This window comes from Eucalyptus grandis, chromosome 8, assembly GCF_016545825.1.
Source record: "Eucalyptus grandis isolate ANBG69807.140 chromosome 8, ASM1654582v1, whole genome shotgun sequence".
Lineage (NCBI taxonomy): Eukaryota > Viridiplantae > Streptophyta > Magnoliopsida > Myrtales > Myrtaceae > Eucalyptus > Eucalyptus grandis.
In genome coordinates this window covers 69,239,574-69,253,417 of record NC_052619.1, presented here as the reverse complement: position 1 = coordinate 69,253,417, position 13,844 = coordinate 69,239,574, and the positions used below count along the sequence as shown (strand labels likewise).

The following is a 13,844-nucleotide window of genomic DNA, read 5'->3' as shown; positions in this document are numbered from 1 at the left end:
TTTTATCAATACATTTTCATTTCATTTTATTTTAATTTTCTTTTTTAAAATATCGAGTTTTTAATTATTTTTTCCTTTTCTTTGTTTCTTTTCTTTCTTTCCTTCTTCTTTGGCCTTGGCCGGTTCCGGCCGCCGGCGCGAGCCGCCTCGAGGCTCGCCTAAGCCCAACGAGCTCGCACCTCGGCTCGGGGCAAAGCTCTAGCCTCACTAGATCCGGCGAGCTAGGCGACCGAGCTCGCGGAGGTTCGTTGGGCTCTAGCGGCGCGAGCTCGCGGATCGGCAGCGAGCTCGGGCGAAATCGGCCGAGCCTCGAGCTCGCCCAATTTGGCGATCGGGTCTTAGTCGGTTGCTAGGCAGCCGACCATCATCAAGCATGCGGCAGCAGAGGAAGGAGGATGAAGCGACGGAGGAAGGAGGAAGTAAAAGAAAAAGAAAAAAAAAAAATAAAAAAATAATAAAAGTTTCAATTTTTTAAAAATACATAATTAAAAATTCATTTTTAAAAAAATATAAAAATAATTTTTTGGTCAATTACAAATATTAAAATTCAATTTTTGATAATTTTTCCTAAATAATTAAATTAACTAACGAATGGTGGAAAATATTTTCCACTCAAAATTTAGGTTTCGGCGGAACATCGAAAAATAGTTATTTTCCTGAAAAATGACCTTCAGAAAAATGTTTTCCGGAAACATGATATTTTCCGCGAAACGAACAAACCATTAGTCTTATTTTGGCATCTCTCTTGAGGGATGGACCAAGAAGTTATTTTTTTTATTTATTTAAATGAGCTATTGGGTGTTGATTGATATGGTGATTTCCGATATATGGTGTTATTTTTGGTGTCCTGGAGAATGAATTGTTGGATTTTTTGTTGACATTATGATGGTCTAATAGTTACATGTAATTATTCTGCGCCCCGATTCTTCGGGTATGTAGCTCATTGGGGAAGACGTTGTGAAAGATCGTTTATTGTTTTTCTTCTGAACTGCCATTAGTTCTTTTCGAACTTTGAGGTGAGAAATTTGAGAAACTGTCTCTGCTGGAGATCGTTATCAATATCAAACTTCATAAAGTCCATTGCTTTTTGCGTTCTTGTTGCATTGAACTCGAGTATATATTTTCAAGTTGAGTTTGCTTGATGGACTTATGAGCAAGAACGCGGAATAAGATGTCTCCATTATCCTTAAAGTTGCAAACTTTCACAAGATTTAAGCTTTTAATGCTTCTCTTGTTACAAAGGACATCCAATGTGGCCTTGCCTTAGTCAACTGAATTAAATGCATGATAGAATAGATAGACTTACCCTTGATCAGGAGAATCATACATTAAGATTAGAGGGGTTTAATATATTTGTCTGAATTAATACGCGGAGGATTTGATGTTCCCTTGTTGGTATAATTATTGGTCTGCTGACCTTTCTACTTTATGGTGCCATTACTGCAGGTTTTTGGAAAGGGAATATACGACACGAGAAAAGATGTCTGTCGATTATCTCTCGCAGGTATCCTTCTTCTTTCGCTTGTGATTTGGGTCCATGGGTATGCTTCTTTTGCTTGGCATTTGATGGTTTGTCATGGATGGCCATGCATTCATTGATTATTGTTAATCTGAGTTGAGCCCACTTTACTGTGGGTAGACGTAACTTTCTTTTGCTATCAGGTGTGATAATGCCAGAGCAAGTCTTTTAAATATTTCAAGTCTAGGATGTTAGGCATTTGATGTACTCTTTTTGCAAATTTTATAAAGTATAATAATACGGATGATTTATAAAATATTATGGGAAAAAAATTACAATACTCATTGATTCTATCCACTGAATTACCTGGAAACATGCATCACAGTTTCTTTGCTCCGCATATGTGCCCTGCAGTCTAACACGTTTGTTAGACATATTAAAGATTATTATACTGGTTGGTTAATCTGTAAGATTTGTGTCATTTGCAGATTTGTACTTCTGCTGTCAGCGAATCATTATCCAATGTAAGCAAGACTTTATGCTGCTGTCTCGTCAGTTGGATCTGGCTCACATGTTGAGTTTCCTTGTTTAGTTCTGGCCAATCCCACATGATTTCATGTTACTGAAGTTTGTACATTCTGTTTTGTTGATGTGGGAACAGGGATTTAGCAACAAATTTACCCGTTTTGCAAGCAACTTTGAGATATCTTTCAGGAGCACATTACGGACTCTTAGGTTGATTAGTGAATCCTCATCACAAGAGAAAATGTATCAATTGGACCAGCAAGATGTTACGATTTCAACATCCAACATGCATTCACTGGGGTCTATGGACGAAGGAAGTTGTTCAAGCTCTTTGAAAGAGTTCGGAGCAGAACCAGTTGTGTGCCATTCTGACGGTCCAGATCATCTAAACATGTTCAAGGAGGCACAAGAACATATTCCAAGAGATTCTATAAATTGCCAGATTAGCCAACAAAGAGAGGAAAATCAACTTGCTTGTGTTTTTCATAGCATATCTGGACCTCCTGTTATCAGCCAGCCCATAATAAGCACCTTTGAGAAATCCGTTGTGGAACAGACTCGATCTAATGACCTTAAGGAATTGGAACTTGGTCTTGTCATGAAAAAGCTGAAGCTAAAAGAAGCGCAGCTCTCTCTCACTCATGATGCGAATCGTCTGGGGAGATCAAAGTTGGCTATGGGCATATCAAAAGTATCCTTTAAGGAAGAAAAGTTCAAGAATAAATTAGAAGACACGAGACATTCAGAGCTACGTAAAAAGTGCATAGATTGTTTTGGTGCTGGTTTAATTATGATGTTAATTTCCCTTGTATATGGAGTTTATGTTTTTTCCTACCAAAGACTCACTGAAGCGACCAAATCCTGTTCACCTTCAACCCAGGCAAGAACTTTTTCTTCTGTTTATTTATTGCATCTCCTGCTTGAATTTATAGTATACACATCTTGAAGTGGTGATTCAGACCATGGGGGAAGTTCAGTGAGGCAATGGATACTTTGACTTTGTAGTGATCTCCAAGTCTAAAATTGCGGCGCTCTTTGGTACAACAATCTCTATTTAATTAAATTGTAGTGACTTTGAATGTATTGTAATCATTTTTTTGCCCAACAGTTTCTAACAAGGTGTTAGAAATTTGTAAAATAAAATATAGGGAGTTCTCGTGGTTATTGGTAAAACATGCAGGATGTGTCATTGTGCTTCATCTGAAACTAAGAGGGTTTGTGTAAAATATTTAGTGGCGTAAAAGTCGTTTGTCTTTTTTTGTAGCTTATATCACTGTCGGGAAGGACATAAGAGTTTCATTCTTCTTTTGCTTTGTTTATACCTCGAAATTCTGCCATTTTTGAACGGTGATTTTAAGAATTATGGGGACTATCCTGTACTGTAAAGGTTTCCTGATGATGTGCACTTCTCTCTTCTCAGCAATCCAGGTCTTGGTGGATCCCAGAGCCTGTGGTGTCTTTTAATTCGGTATTTCAAATGCTGACATGTCAGTTCCAAGTTCTGAGCCACATGCTGTTCGGTGTCCCGATGATCCTCATCATCATTTATCTGCTCCGTCAGCGGTCCCCAACTTCAAACCAAACAATGCCGGTTACTTTTCTGCTGTTAGGCTTGGCCTGTGGATTCGCAGGAAAGCTCTGTGTTGACACTTTGGGAGGAAGCGGATATCATTGGCTCTTCTTCTGGGACACTCTTTGCTTCCTGCATTTCTTGTCGAATATATGGACGTCAAGACTGTTTATCATTCTCCACGGGCCCGTTTCCACATCCCAAGGGACGAGGAGCGATGCGGTGATGGTTCCATACTGGTTTCGGAAGATTTTATTCTATGTTGCTGTTCCAATCTTTCTTCCTCTGTCATGTGGCCTTATTCCTTTTGCAAGTCCGGTCGAGTGGATGTTTCATTTCTGGCAGCTCATTGTGGACCATCTGTCTAATTAAGGGAAAGTGATTGGAGCTAGCCGAAGCAGATGGAAGGTGTAGAGAAGTTCAAGTAGGGTAATCATATTTATTATAGGGCTCGAGCGCATTAGGGTTTGGATTTGAAACTTTTTGTAATGGGCAGTGTTGTATTTTATTTAGAAGGGGTGCGTTTGGGAAGACTTTTGGGGAAAGTTTTTAGGAAAATGAAAAGATCTTTTGGTTAAATGTGTTTTTCAAAATGCAAACTGTGTTTGGTAAATTGTAATTTAAAAACCCTTTATGAAGTATCTTTGAGCAAAATGGTGTTTGAGGAACAAAGGACTTTTGTGAAAAAAAAAATTATCAAAAGAAAAATTAAAAAAAAAAAAAAATGAAAACCAGCAAGGGCAGGCGGCATCCGGCGGCCGGCGGTGACCACCGGCGACCTCCGGCGACCCCGGATCTGGGCCGGCGACCCACCGCGCCGCAGAGGTCGCCGGTGACCCATCCGGTCGCGCGTGAAGGTTGCGGCCGGCGTGGTCGCGACCGGATCTGCGACCCGGATGGGTCGCGCGAAGGTCGCGACCTCCGCGGAGGTCGCCCTGAAGCACGGCCGGCGACGCAGTCTGCATCGCGACCTCCGTGAAGGTCGCCCAAAGGTCGCGGCCGGCGACCCATCCGGTCGTAGCGCGAAGGTCGCGGCCGGCAACCGGATCTGCGACCAAATGGGTCGCAGCCGCGACCTTCGCGGCGACCTCTCGAGCGGGGTCACGCAACCCTCGCCGAAGGGTTGCGCAGCCGAGGCGGAGGTCGTGGTGCGGCGGGTCGGCGTGGCGGGCGCAACGGTCGCCGGCGATTGTGTGCCCTTCGTCGGCAACCGCTCACGAAGATGAAAGAAGAAGAAGATGAACGTCGGGGTAAAAAGGGAAAAACGAAAAATCAACGGGGACAATTTGGGAAGGAAATTTTTTTATTTAAGTTCAGCTTAGCATGCCAAGAAGGCTGAAAGCCCAAGGCAGCCTGCCTTGGGCTTTCAGCCTTGGGAATGCTTGGCATTCCCCAAATGGGGTTTGGAAATTTTTACCAAACACCCACAAATTAGCCCAAAGAGCCTTGGGGGTTCAAAGTGGCTTGCAAATGCCACTCCCAAACGCAGCCATAGAGGCCATAAAAGAAAAGTGGGGCTGTTGAGGGCTGTATCATAGGATAAAGCTTAGAGAGCTTGTGTCTTGGCCTGTATTATTACGATGACGAGGTGTAATCCTTTCAACTGTAAGTGGTGCAATCTCTTACTAAAGTCTATTCGGTGGTTAAACTGAAAAACAATGAGAAGAACAGTGACTTGAACCATCTCATGGGTGCGGCTGATGTGGTGCATAACAAAATGGACATACAGATGGTAGATTTACATTGAGAAGTAACCAGAAGTAGAAATAATTTTGCTTTTAGTATATGCTCTAAGCATGGTAGCAAATGCACTCTTACAGAGGAAGAGATTGGAGAGTTCTGTTCAGAGTTTACGCACAAATGTTGGCTGAAAAGATACTTGGCGCAAACTGAACATACATAAGACTTGAATATGCATAATGAAACTACTCGATTGCCCCTTGCGGCTCCAAATGAGCACGCAACACCAGAGTGATGAAACATTTGCGTAAGTGGTGACTAACACTTGCTACAAAGTTTAGTAGATCACTAGCGACAAGCCACCACTTACTACAGAGTTTAGTAGATCACTAGCGACAATTTGATTTCGCAGATGACGTGTCATGAGACGAATGGAGTTGGAATGATCGCAAAATCATTTGTGAAGTGATACGAAACTTAATGGAGTTGGAATGATCGCAAAATCATTTGTGAAGTGACACGAAACTTCTGATCTTATTAGAGCTGTTCTCTGATACGCCAGGGGGCAGAATCCACAATTCAGTGGTAATAGCTATTCCTATTTTTCCAAAAACCTTAAGTTCAGATCTACAATCCAAGAGCTACCAACAATCTCTCGTGAGCATCTTCTTTTTCTTGTTCTCTATCCGCTTCATCACTTTTCAACAAAGGAAAGCCTTATTTATCAATAGTTGGACAATATCAACCGACTTCCAAAGCGACTTGAAACTTCGTAAGAGCACCCAGCTGCATGTGTCATGACACATTTGCCTGCAATACAGATCCCACTCCCTGATTCATCGGACGTTACCAAAGGCTGGCATATAACTCCAGCACAGATGAAATTGCTCAGACAAAGTTCCTAACAATTTCTCTTAGTACAATGAAATAATATCCGTGTATTTAAACGTTGCAGTATTGAACATGAATGATTTATTGTCCATAAAAGATCCAAGATGGATCCTAGAGAAGGAAGAAAAGCAAAATGAAGGATTTGAATTTCCTAAAGCTCCCTGTTCTTTAAAAGTACATAGGCCTCAGAGATACACGTTACAAGCTACTCCTCTGGGAACTAAAAGAAACTAAAAGATTTCTGCCAAAAAAAAAAACAAATGAAGATCTAATGGCAACTAATAAATAGATACACCATTAGACAACTACTCTACTGATCAAAAAGAGTAGTGCACGAGGCGCTGCCCCCTCAAGTTGGTGCACGAGAATTGTCGAGCAACTCATCATTTTAGTGCTGAGCAGCAAATTGAGATGCAGAACATCTCCAGGCCAGATCACTGCTTTTGCAGATAGATAGCATCAGAGAACCTCATGTGCTTTTCCATAGTATCTGTTTATGAAAGGAGCCTGCAAGGATCACAAAAATAGGAGAACCCTCAATCTCCACCATGAACTCAAACAGCATGAATAGCCCATCACTTCAAGCATAATACCTCTTAAAAATCTAAAGCCAATTCAAATCATGCTCTAAAGGTCAAACTGATTGGGCTGGGATAAATATTTACTCATTTACCACCAAATCAGATCAAACAGTGAGAATCTGGATAATTCTCTTCAGTCCAGATCTTGTAACAATACTGGAATAAAATCTATGCTATGACCCTAGGAACATTTTCTTGGTTATGCGGTGGCAGATTTTTAAGCTTGAATAGTGTGAAATCTTTCCATAGCAAAGAATGACGCGCTGATATGATCTTATAGGCACATACTGGTGAATTCACAGACTAAGCCATCTTTATCAGGGCCTTGCAGAACCTGATAATTGGTGCAATATTCCAAGTTCCCAACTTTCTAAGGAACTCGATTCTTACTAAATTCATTGGAAAGTGGATAGTAAGAAGGTTTTGAAGCATTCCACAAGCAAAAAATTGATGTCAAAGCTTACTATAGGACCAAATCCCAAATTCAAACATTGACACTTTAATAGGTTTTATAATGAAGATTTAAAGCCCACTCCTAAAATTGAAGTAAAAAGCCCACTCCTAAAATTGAAGTAAAAAGCCCATTTCCCTGTTCACATACTGAACCATTGGGGATGATCTCCAGTACTATGAACATAAGGATCTGAGGCATGATCATCATAAAACAAAATTTCAACTGGAAGAATAGCTGCAAATGTTACACTAGTGGCTGGTCCTCAAGCTTCACCAATGCCAAGTATGAAAATGTGCAGGACTTTTACCTTACAATTGGATATATCTGGGGTCTCTGGTGTTTGCACAGGATAAAATTTATAGAACTTCATTGATTGGAATGCGGCCTTAGCTTCCTCACTCATTTCTTCAAGGGCCTTTTTGCGAGCTTCCCTTGCCTGCAATAAACATAGCAAGCTTCCTTACAGGAGCTCTTGCATACACGTCAATTTAACATATTCCATGAGATACCTCTCTATTAGCTTTCTTTGCCTCTCTAACTGTCTTCTTCAAATGCTCCTGAAAAAGAACTGAATCACTATCTGGAGATGCTAAAAGTTGCGAGCCCACGTCATGCGGAAGCATAGAAACAACATCATACCTTGAAATCATCCTTTTTATCTTCGCTCAGAATCTCCTCTTTAATTAAATTATCAGTAAATTCCTGAAAACAATGTTCAAACAAATCAAATATAGGTTCTCTCGTGCTTTGCTGCCAGAAGATCATCACAAAAATTACAGTTTCTATGAAAAATACACAGATTAAGTTGCTAGGATTTTTTTTTTTTTTTTTTCCTGATAGTTGCTTCAAAGAAAGAGAGAAGGTTTACAAGAAACTGCAATTAACATCTCTTTGTTGTTCTTAAGGAGTTGGAGCTCCTATCAAAAGGTTCAATTTGTCACGAGACAGATTCTCCAAGGAACTTACGTGTTGCAAGCTGAGCAAACGTTTTACCTTCCTTTCAATCTAGTTAAATGAATATGCTGCAATAAACAAAATCGCAATGGTGTATGCTTTAAGATGCCAAGTATCTGACTACACAGCATTGATATGTCAACAATCAGTGAACTTGGAAGGTTTGGATGAGCAACTGGCCAAGAGAAGTTCCAATTATCAGTATCTTTCATTGAATTTCCTAAAGTTTGTCATGCAAAGGTACCTTTTCAGTTACCATATAACCCTAGTTTCACAAATTCCAATCATCCAGAAAAGATTGCACAGGACCCTAAATGATAAATCTCAAAGCAATCAAAACACAGCCTTATTTGTACTATCAAATGTCAGCTGGTACATCATTGTCAAGGCTTTAAAGGAGGATTAACATCTGTACCTCAAGTTCATCCAACTCCCAGTCAAATTCACAAACAACCTGCAGGGTGGAACAGAATGGTCACATATATTCGTACCATGCAGAATGGACAGCACAATCATCCTAACCTTTATATGCAGCATCATAAATCATAAACTAAAAAAAAGGAAAATTGTCTCCAAGAGTCTGCTCCAGAAAACTCATCCATTAACAATAACTACATCACTTACTTCACGGATAGGATCTAATATTTGACAAAAATGAATGCTAGTAGCTTCACATAGAGACTACTGCTATCTGGGATTCGCTTACCGGTGGTTCTACTGGATACATAACTGTAACCTCAGTGCTCTGTTCAAACTCATCCTCCTTGAATGGCTGATAAAAATCTAAAAGAGAGAAGCAAATGAATTATAAAAGTATAAATTGTGAAATCCACTTGGAGTGCACAAATAATTATTTTGAGGGAGACGTTACCATGAAGTATGACCCTAAAGCTATACATGAAGAAAATTGGTCAACATATGCAGAAAGAGAACTATTGTACAACTTCAATAGAGTTAGCATATCTGCCCCTCTGATAAGCGCACACCTTGAGGTTATGCATTATGTAGATTCTATAGCTCCAAATAGAATTATTTATATAGCTCTCTGTAGCAGTACATAATTATGTCAGCCCCCTTTAATTTTCTTAATGGACATCGAATGGGAATAAGCCTGATACAGCATCTATTAGCATTATAAAAGACTGGCCAAGAATGGAAGAAATAGTTATTCTCTAACCAGGAAGAGTATTTTATAATAATAAAAAAAATGAATGCATCTGAAAACGAGGGGTGAGAGAAAGAGAGATTGCAGCTGCCAGTTCATGATTGCTAACATCAACAGATGTCACCAGCCACAGCATCTACCTTGCAAGTCATCAGTGATGCCCAGTTGCAACTCCTCCCCCTCTCACTGGGCATGACCTGGATCTGAGAACCAAGTCAGCCACAAGGACCTAAAAGCCACTCCCAGTCAATTATTGACCAAGATTGGCCATCCACACAAGTCCGCAATTTTCACATTTGCAGCCTCTCTCTCAGGCACACCTCACTGACCAATTACCGGTCAGCAACAACCAAATAATTTCATATCTTCCCATTTCTTTTTTCCAACTCAGTGTTCATTCAATTAAATACAAAGCTGTAGCATGTAGCAAGTAGCAAGTTAACATAGGACGGAAAATTATTTAAGTTACAACAATTATCCTGCCTCAGTATCCAATCATTCCCGTCATATGAATCTTGCCGAGATTTCCATAATTATATCCTATTCTGGTTCAGTAAATATAGATTTGAAGGGTTCAGTTTTGATTCTGACAACAAAAAACAAACAAAACCACTCCATCTGCCCTTCTGTTCCACATTCTAGGATGCATCACAACCAAAAAAGCACATTGCCATGTCCATATAAACACCAAAAGAAAAGAGAGATGCCGGTTCCATCGCTCCATATGAAGAAAAATTGTATATCAGAAAAAGATATTATGTCTTAGTATACCATGATCATCTTCCATAGACCAATGACAAGAGACCAAAAGAAATGATGGACAAAATACTATATGCAACCATGACTCACAAGGTAGGCAGTACTCATATTGCTTAACCCGGTCAATCTTCAAATGCTTCAAAGCAGCCCTGCAAAGTAAAATAATTATATGTTGTTGGAACATAATTAAGTTTTTCAAGAAATCTATAAGTCAAACACATAACTCGAGGAACCTCATACAACTCAATTTGAGAAAGAGGATGCACATATAATCAGGGTGAAAAGCTCAGCATCAGCCAATAGACAAACTATAACAGTGCCTTCAACATCAATTAGTGAAGACATTTAAGTATCAATGATTCACTTCACCACAGAAATTCTATGATAGCAACGCACCAAACTTGTCGTCAAGATTAAAGTATGTCCCCAAATAAAAACTTAAATTTTTAAATGACAACAATAAAAATAAGAAAATGAATGTTCAGGAACCGCGTGATCTTGAGCCTACACCTCCAGTGAATTACAAAAAGAACCTACGCATGAAACTTCAAAAAAGCTACAGCTAAGCAGATAGTCTGCAAAACTACCATAATGGGATACTAAAAGAATACATGTTGATACCTGAACAATTTTATGACATAGACAAGGACTCAAAATGACATACAATGCGTATATTATATGATAAATAAAATCAAGTAAAACCATGAACTTGCGCTGCTTGTTTGTCTTTGCTTTTGTTTGATTGTTCCATGAGATTGTGGATGGGAGGAGGATCTATGTGCGTGCGCGTGCGAGAGCGAGAGAGAGAGAGAGAGAGAGGGCGTTGTTGTTTACATACCTTCGCTGCGTGCAGCTCAAAATAAATATTTGAGATTTCAACCTATCAACTCGGCTGGCTCTGCAATGCAATATATGACATATTAGAATCCACAAATAAATGGACAGACTAAAGTCAATTAGATTACCTATTCTCCAAAGGGATATATGGGACCCAATCCATTTTCATCTGCTTCATTGGAATTATTTCTTCAACCTCCCTTTGAACCGACTTAATTCCAATCTTATCAGATGGTGGAAAAGGAGATACAACCTGCAAGCAAGGGACACATCATGACCTTAGAAAAGTGGCAAATGGCAAATACAGTCGATTCTTTCAATAATCTAAACGTGAGAGAAGTTTGTCAGACAACCTAAATTTCAGAGTTGGAAAGAACTAGATCTGTCAGATGTGAGCTTCTAATAAATTACCATAAGAATAGCTACATATCAGAAAATTAAACACCTCCCACAACCAAAGAAAAATAATACATTTGACCATTATTTAACTTGCTTTGTTCAATATACATGACACAGTCTTCAAGTAGAAAACTTACAGCAACAATGGCAGGGATATACATAATCTTGGACTGGCCCTTATAAAAGACCAACTGAGCTGCAGTAGCATAAATTTAATCGTCAGGACACAGTGAGAAACATAGCAGTGAACTGAGAACGCTCCAGAGCAAAAACAGGATACACTTATAACTGAGGTGGGAAAACATCTGTTTTCCTTTTGAAAGTCTACATGCAGTTATCAGAAAGGGAGTCCAAGAACCACATACGTTCTGTACATCCAAAGAGATAAACTTTCTTGCCGTACAACTTCCCACCCTCCTCAAAAGCATTCTGCAGAAGTCACAATTAGATTAGATTTTATAATATAGGAAATGACAACAAATTGGATTTTCAGTCTCTTTTCCAATCCAAGTTTTCAACATAACTCTGGATGAAGACCAAGAAAGGCAGATCAAACACTCACTTCAAGATTAGAGAAATCCCAGCTTATCTGGTACACTGTGTCCAATTGATCCCACTGAACATAACAATATAAGTGCATGTCAGCAACAAAGAAATGCCATGCAGATAAAACCAAAGAAGAAAAACACTCCATCACAAACCTCTGTCCCCACAGGAAAGGCAGCTTTCCACAAATCTTCCTGCAAAGCGAATTTAGAACTTCAACTTAGTGCTTATTTGACAAAATTAGAGAATAAGTGCTGAAAATTTAAGTACAGAATTCTATGTATTAAAAATTTTAAGTGCTGAAAATAAAAATAAATAGTCGTTTGACAACACAAAAATATTATAATTCCTTACCACACATGAAATGGTGACTACCACTAGTAGGTTTAAACAATATTATTGGCAAGATTCTAGTTATCATCAGTAACTTTCTCTGATTAATGAATTAAGTAACACCTTTGTCACTTACCCCATCAAGTGTATTTTTTGACATAATTAAAGTGTATAGGCCAATGTTAGCTATGATTATCAGACAAGTTAAGTGTTGAACCTTTTGATTTTCAGCACTTAATTGACTTATCAAAGAGGCTCTTGGACAATGCATGACTATACACTTCCAGTAGGACCACAAGAAAATTTTCATGGGAAGACACTTGCTCAGAGTGATCCATTTGTGGACATCCATCCTAGATAACATTCTCTGTCGCCTTTTCACCCAATTAAACTAACATCTAGTTGACTAGGGAAGGACAGAAGCTACTCCAATTTTTCATCCATCCAAAATAACATTAGCTAGAGGGAAACCATATTTATATTAGGGAAAAAAGGAAGAATTCACCAACTTCAGGTGTCTGATGCTGGACAGTCTCCACAACCTTACTGTTTTCAAACATTAATATCCAAAATCCACAACCCCATTACAAAATATAAAGCAAACAATTTGCATATCGTCATCAGTGCATAAATATCCAAACCACATATACTCAGCTCACCAAACCAAACGTGACCCCAAATATTCAAAATCCCAAAATCTGGAGAAGCAACCCAAGAAACTCTGCATGACTATAGGAGCCAGAAGGCTTATGATGCGTATAAATCTACCAACTTTCTCACATTAAAAGGAACACACTTCCCCGAGATATCCATACGTGGAAAAGAGTCCCAGATAATGTTCTTTCACGACGTTTCGCCCATTCAAGAAAAAAGACCTACTTTGAGTGAGCAGGGATAGAAGCTACACTCGAGAACCCAACAACACTCGAGTTAACTGAGCAGGCAGAGAAGAAATACCGAGAACTACATCCGCCTAACATTCAAACTCGTATCGCAACCAACGGAAACAAAAACACATTAGTTAACATTGAACAACAAACAGTTACATTCACCCAATGCAAGCATCGGAGGCTCGACACTCCCGAACCTCACCGATCCTCGAACATCACCCAATCCGAAAAAACCACACGTTCCAACAACATTCGGAAACGAATACGCTGAAATTCCCCCCATTCGCCGAACCCTAGAAAACACGGGGCGGGAGAAAGCCAACGCATCGAATCGAACTCCCCCACGCAACCTCAACCTCAACCAAAAAAAAAGAAGGAGACAGCCAGGCGGTGGCGACGGGGGATGATGAATACCAAGTTGCGCTTATCCTCGAAGTACTCGGGGTCGCCGTCCGGCTTCGCCGCCTTGACACGCTTGTTGGCCCGGGCGGTCGTCGTCTTCGTGGATTGCTGCTGCTCCTGCTCCGCCGCCGCCGCCGCCGCCGCCTGGGAAGACGACTGGGTCTCGCCGCCGCCGCCGCGCTGGCTAGCGGTACGCTTCTCTCGCTTCCTCATGCTATCGAGGATGACCGCTCTAGAGAGAAAGAAAGAGAGAGAGAGATGGGGGGGAGGGAATTAGGTTTGTGATTTGGGAGGGATTTTGGGATTTTGGTTTTGGGGCGGGGGACAGGTGGGAGCGTCAAAACAACGCGGGGGCTCTCGATGGATCGGGAGAGAGATTGAGCGCCAGGTTTTGGCGTG

General features: G+C 40.3%; 2 protein-coding genes across 2 annotated transcripts; one reads left to right on the top strand and one right to left on the bottom strand.

Moving 5' to 3' along the window:
- The first annotated feature begins 1,449 nt into the window (after positions 1-1,449).
- Positions 1,450-4,088, top strand: LOC120287481 (protein CPR-5-like). Its single transcript, XM_039300293.1, has 4 exons — positions 1,450-1,504; positions 1,948-1,983; positions 2,121-2,882; positions 3,405-4,088. The coding sequence occupies exons 1-4, from the start codon at positions 1,481-1,483 to the stop codon at positions 3,924-3,926; spliced, it is 1,344 nt and encodes a 447-aa protein (XP_039156227.1). The 5' UTR covers positions 1,450-1,480; the 3' UTR covers positions 3,927-4,088.
- Positions 4,089-6,128: 2,040 nt separating this feature from the next.
- Positions 6,129-13,830, bottom strand: LOC104415822 (protein HEAT INTOLERANT 4). The gene is made up of 14 exons (XM_010027196.3): positions 13,458-13,830; positions 11,976-12,014; positions 11,837-11,890; positions 11,640-11,703; positions 11,412-11,470; positions 11,004-11,128; positions 10,877-10,936; positions 10,129-10,187; positions 8,821-8,897; positions 8,530-8,568; positions 7,800-7,862; positions 7,670-7,717; positions 7,468-7,596; positions 6,129-6,632 (listed from the first exon to the last, which is right to left on the bottom strand). The coding sequence occupies exons 1-14, from the start codon at positions 13,656-13,658 to the stop codon at positions 6,585-6,587; spliced, it is 1,065 nt and encodes a 354-aa protein (XP_010025498.2). The 5' UTR covers positions 13,659-13,830; the 3' UTR covers positions 6,129-6,584.
- Between the last annotated feature and the right edge of the window lie 14 nt (positions 13,831-13,844).